Source organism: Microcebus murinus, chromosome 21 (assembly GCF_040939455.1).
Source record: "Microcebus murinus isolate Inina chromosome 21, M.murinus_Inina_mat1.0, whole genome shotgun sequence".
Taxonomy (NCBI): domain Eukaryota; kingdom Metazoa; phylum Chordata; class Mammalia; order Primates; family Cheirogaleidae; genus Microcebus; species Microcebus murinus.
Window position 1 is genome coordinate 6,728,167 of NC_134124.1, and position 8,507 is coordinate 6,736,673.

General features: G+C 57.5%; 1 protein-coding gene across 1 annotated transcript; it reads left to right on the plus strand.

Moving 5' to 3' along the window:
• Positions 1-3,502: 3,502 nt before the first annotated feature.
• EGR1 (early growth response 1) lies at positions 3,503-7,369 on the plus strand. The gene is made up of 2 exons (XM_012748972.2): positions 3,503-4,117; positions 4,803-7,369. The coding sequence occupies exons 1-2, from the start codon at positions 3,817-3,819 to the stop codon at positions 6,128-6,130; spliced, it is 1,629 nt and encodes a 542-aa protein (XP_012604426.2). The 5' UTR covers positions 3,503-3,816; the 3' UTR covers positions 6,131-7,369.
• The last annotated feature ends 1,138 nt before the right edge of the window (positions 7,370-8,507 follow it).

The window sequence follows — 8,507 nt, forward strand, 5'->3', positions numbered from 1 at the left end:
AAAAGCCCAGGCTGGATCCAGGGACTTCTCTGCATCAGCTGCATTCTGAGGCAGGCTCTCCAGTCCTGAAGGCAAGGTGGCCTGCAGGCTCACATTCTGTTGGCTTAGTAGCATCAGGGAACAAGAATTCCCCTTTGCCAAGAGTTCCACAAAAAGTCCAAGAAGTGACTCTCACTGGCCTGTTTTGGGTCATGTGCCCATTCTGACTCAATCACTGTGGCCAGGGACATGGAGTACTCCTAGGCTATAGCATCCTGCATGGATGGCCAGGCCTGCATTATATACCTACTCCTAGACCTAAGGTGGGGTTATCTGCCCCCAGCCACATGGATTGGGGTGGTTCCTCAAAGGAAATTGCTGGCTGGGGAATAGTTATGAAGAGAACATGGAATTGATGTTGGGCATGCTAAACAAAAGACGTAGACTATAAGGATTTCTGCTGTCCAGCTTCAGCAAGGACCTGAAAATACCTTAGGTCAGCTGACACATTAGAATCATAGGGTGACAGGTTTGCCCTCGCCAGGAAAGGAGGATGTTCTTTCCCAAAGTCTGGGTGGTTCACCAGGGACAGCACAAGAATCCCAAGCTTCACAAGTTATAGAAAATAAAGAGTAAAAAAAAAAATCGATTTTTAAAAATTTCTACATAAATAATAAATTAAAAAAAGAATCCCAAGCTGAGGTACTTGCTCAGTTCTGGCACTCACACGTTCAGGAAGACTATAATTTAGGTGGTCTAAGGTAAAATCTTTGTTTTTCAGAGCTCCACAGGTGATTTTGCTGCACAGTCAAGGTTTAAAAATTCTGCTCTATGAAACAATGTTTTACTGCAGCAAGAAGATTCAGATCAACTCTTAGAGACAATGTCCCCTGTGTTAGGATTGGCATGTTTTCCCCTCTCTGCACAACTTTTCAGAAAAATGGTCACTGGGGTTTTCTTGGAGTTTGAGGATGGGTGGGTGAACTGTGGGTGACCCTGTGGGTCTAAAGCCCCTGAAAATAACAACAGCCACTGTTTATTGAATGCCAGTTGCAAGGCAGGCACTGAGCTTTGGGACTTCACAGATGGAAACCCATGTACATTTTAGTCTTCACAACAATCCTTCCATGTGGATATTATCAACGTTAGCCCCATTTTACGGTTGAAGAAAGTGAAGTACAAAAACCTTGGCCAAGGTACCCCACCAGGAAAGTAGTAAAGTGGGTATTCAGACCATTTGACCCTGCAGGAGGCCTGAGGGAGAAGCATTGTTTCTGCCCCTATGGGCAACTCGTAGACAGGGAGCACTCCCACACCTCACCCATGCACTTGGAATGGGGCGCCCAGAGAAGAGGGAGTCCCGGTTTATAGCTGAATTCCTTAGGGTGATTACAAGAAAATGTGGGCCGGGCGCGGTGGCTCACGCCTGTAATCCTAGCACTCCGGGAGGCCGAGGAGGGCGGAGGGCGGTTCGCTGAGGTCAGGAGTCCGAAACCAGCCTGAGCAAGAGGGAGACCCCATCTCTACTACAAATAGAAAGAAATCAATTGGCCAACTGATATATATAGAAAAAATTAGCCGGGCATGGTGGCACGTGCCTGTAGTCCCAGGTATTGGGAGGCTGAGGCAAGAGAATCACTTGAGCCTAGGAGTTTGAGGTTGCCTGTGAGCTGGGCGGACGACATGGCACTCTAGCCTGGGCAACACAGTGAGACTCTGTCTCAAAAATAAATAAATAAATAAAAATAAAAAAAGAAAATGTGTTGCGGGGGCGGGGGGCCAGCTAGAGGGATGAAGCCCAAAAGAGTTACACCCCTCCCCCACTTAACGACCCCTGACCCCGACCTCCTGACGGTATTTGAGCTGAGACTCTGACCCGACCCCTTCCCTCCTGGTGGTGTCAGCACCCTTCTTCCACACACGCAGTTGCTTTCGTTTTAAATTCAGAAAAACAGCACGCACCTCCCCTGGTTTCTGAGCGAGAGCCGGAGACTTCCCTTCCCGGAATCCCGGTTCCCTTTGGGGCGCGCATGTGACTGCGTGGTGGGGGCGGGGAGGGCTTCCCCGCTAGCGCCCGGCTCTCGGGAGACCCGCGGGAATCGTTCCCCCAGCCCCCTACACCACCCCGCCCGGCCTGGCTCTGCGAGGGGAGTGCCATCCCGGGGCCGGGCGCCCGGGCAGCGGCGGCTCCCCGGGGACTGCAGGGAGAGCCCGGCTGCGCGCCTGCTCAGTGCGCGCGCACTGCGTCTGCGGCTCCCCCGCCTGGCGCCGCGCCCGGCGCAGCATCCGGGGGGCGGGGCGAGGCGGCGGCGGACCGGCCCCTCGGCCGGGGCCCGCGCGGAGCCGGAGCGGGGACCTCCAGAGGGCAGCACCGAGCCGCCAAGCAGGCCCCCTCCTCGCTCCGAGTCTGGGGTCCCCAGACGGCCCACAGGGAAGCCCCCACTTCAGAATCCGCTGTGTCCGCCAGGCCCTCGCCAGGATGGATAAGGGTGGGGAAGCGCCCCGCCACCACGAGAACCGGTGGGACCGGGAGTCAGGCTTCTCCTGGGGCAGTCGGCTTCCCCATCCGCCCCTCAGCGGGGCGCTCCTCACCGGCGGGGGCTTGGGAACAGCTTTCGGGTTCTGAGTGGCGCCCAGGGTACCCGGGGCACCGACAGCCCCATCCATCCCACAGATGAGTGGCAGAAACGAGGCGTCTCACTACGACGCAGTGTCCCAAGAACCATGTGGCCACGACTGCTTGCCTCAGTGTCCCCGGGACACCTGGAAAGTCACCGTGCCATTGGTCGAGGCCCGAGGTCAAGGCCCCGCCTCTCCTGGGCGGCCTGCGCCCAGCCGGCCCAGCTGCTCCTCCCTCCGCTCCGATCGCTCCCACGGTCCCACGGTCCCAGAGGTGGGCGGGCGGGCCCTCGGTGACAGTGGCAGAACCCCAACCCGCATCGCCCTCGCCCCCGCTCTGGGTCCGGGCTTCCCCAGCCCGGTGCGCGCCCGGGAGCCGCCTGTGTAGCCGAGCGCCCCGCGCGGCGCGCCCCGCGCCCTCCCTGTCTGGGCGTCCCCGGCTCCTGCGCACGCTCGGGCTCCGCGCTCCGAACCAGGGAGGAGGGGGAGCGACGGGCAGCGGCCCGGAAACGCCATATAAGGAGCAGGAAGGATCCCCCGCCGGAACAGCCCTTATATGGGCAGCGCCTTATTTGGAGTGGCCAGATATGGCCCGGCCGCTTCCGGCTGCGGGGGGAGGGCAGCAGGCGGAGGGACGGGGCGGAGGCGGCGCCGGGAACTCCGGGGCAGCTTGGTTCGGGAGGCCCCAGCTGCGGCTGCGGCGCTGGGCTTCCTCGGAGCCTGGGCTCCCGGGATCCGGGACCTGGCGCGGGGCGCGGGGCGCGGGATGGAGGTGCCCGCGGCTGTCGGAGAGGGGGCTTCACGTCACTCCGGGTCCTCCTGGCCGGTCCTGCCATATTAGGGCTTCCTGCTTCCCATATATGGCCATGTACGTCACGACGGAGGCGGGCCGGCGAGGCTTCAGACCCTTCAAATAGAGGCGGATCCGGGGAGTCGCGAGAGATCCCAGCGCGCAGAACTTGGGGAGCCGCCGCCGCCATCCGCCAGCGCCGCCAGCTGCCGCCGCCGCAGGACTGGCCCCTGCCCCAGCCTCCGCAGCAGTGCCGAGTGCGCGCCGCCCGCGGCGAGGGCGGGCCTGGGGACCCCACTGCGCCCTCCCCAGTGTGCCCCGCGCCCCGCATGTGACCCGGCCAGGCCCCCGCGAGAGTGTCCCCCGCAGCTCCGGCCCGGGCTGCGCCCACCCGCCCCAACACCAGCTCTCCCGCCCGCTCGTCCAGGATGGCCGCGGCCAAGGCCGAGATGCAGCTGATGTCTCCGCTGCAGATCTCCGACCCGTTCGGCTCCTTCCCGCACTCGCCCACAATGGACAACTACCCCAAGCTGGAGGAGATGATGCTGCTGAGCAATGGGGCTCCCCAGTTCCTCGCTGCCGCCGGGGCCCCAGAGGGCAGCAGCGGTAACAGCAGCAGCAGCGGGGGCGGTGGAGGCGGAGGGGGCGGCAGCAGCAGCAGCAGCAGCAGTAGCGCCTACAACCCTCAGGGGGAGACGGGCGAGCAGCCCTACGAACACCTGACCGCAGGTAAGCAGTGGCCTACGCCGCGGAGAACGAGCCCTTTCGCCACCGTGCTGGCGTCCAGACCTTCGCCGCAGGAGTGCTCCTGGACCTTAAGGATGCGACCGGGGTTTCCCTGCGGTTCCTCGCATCCCCAGGGTCATGTGTTAGAGGGATGCCTGGGGACACCCCGCAGCCCCCACCCTCGTCCCTAGAGGTGCGCAGAGGACCGAGCTTTTGTTTGGATGTGGAGCTCTGGAGCTGCGTGGGTGGGCAGAGAGGGGGAGGACTTGTTTTGATGAGCAGGGCTGCGCCCCCACCTCGAGAAAGGCTTGCCTTGCCTGACGCCTTTCCCCAAGGAAGGGCCATGATTCTTGCCCCTGGGTGTCCCGGCAGCCCGGGGTAGGGGCGCGCACTAGCCAGCCGCGGCCGCGGGGGTGCTGGCGGGAATCCCTCGCCCGCGCAGCCGCTGCTGCGGAGCGCTGGGAGCTGCAGTGGAGGGGATTCTCCTTTTTTGCGTCAGCTGTTGTTGAAGCGGGCTCTGCCACTGGAGCGGGTCCAGGAACATTGCAATCTGCTGCTATCAATTATTAACCACCTCGGGAGTCAATGGTAGCTGGCCTGACCTCTTGCCTGGCAGCTCGGGTCCTCCTCGTCCTCCAGTGATTGCTCTCCAGTAACCAGGCCTTCCCTTCTCTCTCTCTCCTGCCAGAGTCTTTCCCTGACATCTCTCTGAACAACGAAAAGGTGCTGGTGGAGACGAGCTACCCCAGCCAAACCACTCGGCTGCCCCCCATCACCTACACTGGCCGCTTCTCTCTGGAGCCTGCACCCAACAGCGGCAGCACCTTGTGGCCTGAGCCCCTCTTCAGCCTGGTCAGTGGCCTCGTGAGCATGACCAACCCACCAGCCTCCTCATCCTCATCGTCGTCTCCTGCAGCCTCCTCCTCCTCTTCTGCCTCCCAGAGCCCACCGCTGAGCTGCGCAGTGCCGTCCAACGACAGCAGCCCCATTTACTCCGCGGCACCCACCTTCCCCACGCCCAACACCGACATTTTCCCTGAGCCACAGAGCCAGGCCTTTTCCGGCTCTGCCGGCAGCGCGCTCCAGTACCCGCCTCCTGCCTACCCTGCTGCCAAGGGTGGCTTCCAGGTTCCCATGATTCCCGACTACCTGTTTCCACAGCAGCAGGGGGACCTGGGCCTGGGCACCCCAGACCAGAAGCCCTTCCAGGGCCTGGAGAGCCGTACCCAGCAGCCTTCGCTCACCCCACTCTCTACGATCAAGGCCTTTGCCACTCAGTCGGGATCGCAGGACCTGAAGGCCCTCAATAGCACCTACCAGTCCCAGCTCATCAAACCCAGCCGCATGCGCAAGTACCCCAACCGGCCGAGCAAGACACCCCCCCACGAACGCCCCTACGCCTGCCCGGTGGAGTCCTGCGATCGCCGCTTCTCTCGCTCCGACGAGCTCACCCGCCACATCCGCATCCACACGGGCCAGAAGCCCTTCCAGTGTCGCATTTGCATGCGCAACTTCAGCCGCAGTGACCACCTGACCACCCACATCCGCACCCACACTGGCGAGAAGCCCTTCGCCTGCGACATCTGCGGGAGAAAGTTTGCCAGGAGCGACGAACGCAAGAGGCACACCAAGATCCACTTGCGGCAGAAGGACAAGAAAGCAGACAAAAATGCCGTGGCCTCCTCAGCCACCTCCTCTCTCTCTTCCTACGCGTCCCCAGTTGCTACCTCTTACCCATCCCCAGTTACTACCTCTTATCCCTCCCCTGCCACCACCTCATACCCGTCGCCCGTGCCCACCTCCTTCTCCTCTCCCGGCTCCTCCACCTACCCCTCCCCTGTGCACAGCGGCTTCCCCTCGCCCTCCGTGGCCACCACGTACTCATCCGTTCCACCTGCTTTCCCAGCCCAGGTCAGCAGCTTCCCTTCCTCCGCTGTCACCAACTCCTTCAGCGCCTCCACAGGGCTTTCGGACATGACGGCCACCTTTTCTCCCAGGACAATTGAAATTTGCTAAAGTGAAAGAGGGAAACCAAGGGAAAAGGGAGAAAAAGAAACACAAGAGACTTAAAGGACAGGAGGAGGAGGAGATGGCCATAGGAGGGTGTTCCTCCTAGGTCAGATGGGGTTCTCAGAGCCAAGTCCTCCCTCTCTACTCCGAGTGGAAGGTCCAGTGGCCAACAATCCTTTCTGCCCACTTCCCCTTCTTCCCTGATCCCTTTTCCCTTTGACTTCAGCTGCCTGAAACAGCCATGTCCAAGTTCTTCACCTCTGTCCAAAGAACTTGACTTGCATGGATTTTGGATAAATCATTTCAGTATCATCTCCGTCATATGCCTGACCCCTTGCTCCCTTCAATGCTAGAAAATCGAGTTGGCAAAAGGGGTTTGGGCCCCTCAGAGCCCTGCACTGCACCCTTGTACAGTGTCTGTGCCATGGATTTCGTTTTTCTTGGGGTACTCTTGATGTGAAGATAATTTGCATATTCTATTGTATTATTTGGAATTAGGTCCTCACTTTGGGGGGGGGGAAAAAAAGAAAAGCCAAGCAAACCAGTGGTGATCCTCTATTTCGTGATGATGCTGTGACAATAAGTTTGAAGCTTCTTTTGAAACAGCAGTCCTAGGTATTAATCAGCATGTGTCAGAGTGTTGTTCCGTTAACCTTTCTGTAAATACTGCTCGATTGTACTCTCACATGTGGCAAAATATGGTTTGGTTTTTTTTTTTTTGAAAGTGTTTCGGTTTTTTTGGTTTTTTTTTTTTTTTTTTTGTCCTTTTGGTTTAAAAAGTTTCACGTCTTGGTGCCTTTTGTGTGATGCGCCTTGCTGATGGCTTGACATGTGCAATTGTGAGGGACATGCTCACCTCTAGCCTTAAGGGGGGCAGGGAGTGACGATTCGGGGGAGGCTTTGGGAGCAAAATAAGGAAGAGGGCTGAGCTAAGCCTCGGTTCTCCAGAATGTAAGAAAAAATATCTAAAACAAAATCTGAACTCTCAGAAGTCTATTTTTTTAACTGAAAATGTAAATTTATAAATATATTCAGGAGTTGGAATGTTGTAGTTACCTACTGAGTAGGCGGCGATTTTTGTATGTTATGAACATGCAGTTCATTATTTTGTGGTTTTATTTTACTTTGTACTTGTGTTTGCTTAAACAAAGTGACTGTTTGGCTTATAAACACATTGAATGCGCTTTATTGCCCATGGGATATGTGGTGTATATCCTTCAGAAAAATTAAAAGGAAAATAAAGTAGCTGTGATTGGGTATGTGTTTCCTGGGCTAGGGGAAGGGCCCTGCAGGAGCCATCTCAAGGGGTCTGAGGTTTTCTGAAGGCTCTGGGCCTTTACAGATGCAAGGACACTCCCACTAGAGTCCTTCCCACTGCGTGTCACTGGAGAGAATTCTTTATGAGGACCGAGTATGGGTCTCCTCTTAAATCTGGTGGGCTGCAGATTTACCTTGGTTAGTTAGAGCCAAAGAAGGCCAGAGTTAGAGGGGGACATGTGTGGCCAGAGGCAATGCTACTCTCTGGGCATCAAGTGTTTCCACTCCTATCCACAGTTGGAAAAAATCTATGTTCTTGGGAATCCCTGCCACGTGCAGGTCGGGAAGAGAAGGGGTGGGCACAGTAACAAGGCTGGGGCTGACGCCGCCTCTCCCTCCCATCCTCCATGTCCCCAGCAACTTGAGGGCATTGAAGAAGCCTGGAAGAGGCAAAGCCCAGTTCTTAAGCCAAGAAGCCTTCCAGGAAGAAAATATCATCACTTGCCAGCTGGAACTGCCATCCTTGGCAGCTTCCTGGGACAGAGGGCACAGTGGGCAGGAGGCTGGCCTGGTATCTAAAGTTCCCGTCCCAGCCAAGTCTGTCCCCATTGTGTAAGTGGTATGAGGTGCTAGGTTCCTGTGGCCCTATTCCCCTGAGGACTACTGTCACTGCTAGAGCAATCCATGTGGGCATCAGTATCCTCTGAGAGGCTTGACCTGGCCATGATAGTCATGGAGGGAACAGTTCCAGTTCCAGGAATGCAGATTGGTGGTTGGGGAGAGAGGTATAAGCCAAAAATTACAACATGGTGTTATGTTATACAATATGGGCAGGGAGGGGGCTCTTTGGGAGCACAGTTAGAAGGACACTCAACCACCTCCCCCCAGCCGGGGGGGCTTAGGAAAGATGGAAAGATTGAGTTGGGAAGCATAAGTAGGAGTCAACCCAGTTGACTTGGTTTGTGTGTGAGGTACGGGCGATGTTGGCGGAAGTCTATACCCAGGAGTGTGGATGGGATGGATTACTGAATGGGAGCCCTACCTCCAACCCTGATATCTTTGTGACTTGGTCAGACACTACCATCCATTGGGCAGATAGGTGCAATAGATTTCCTGTCCTGGAATT

Excerpts from the sequence above, each read along its gene's own strand:
- EGR1 (XM_012748972.2), top strand. The coding sequence starts at position 3,817 with ATGGCCGCGGCCAAGGCCGAGATGCAGCTGATGTCTCCGCTGCAGATC. Across the intron at positions 4,118-4,802 it reads CTACGAACACCTGACCGCAG|AGTCTTTCCCTGACATCTCT; the intron begins GTAAGCAGTGGC and ends CTCTCCTGCCAG.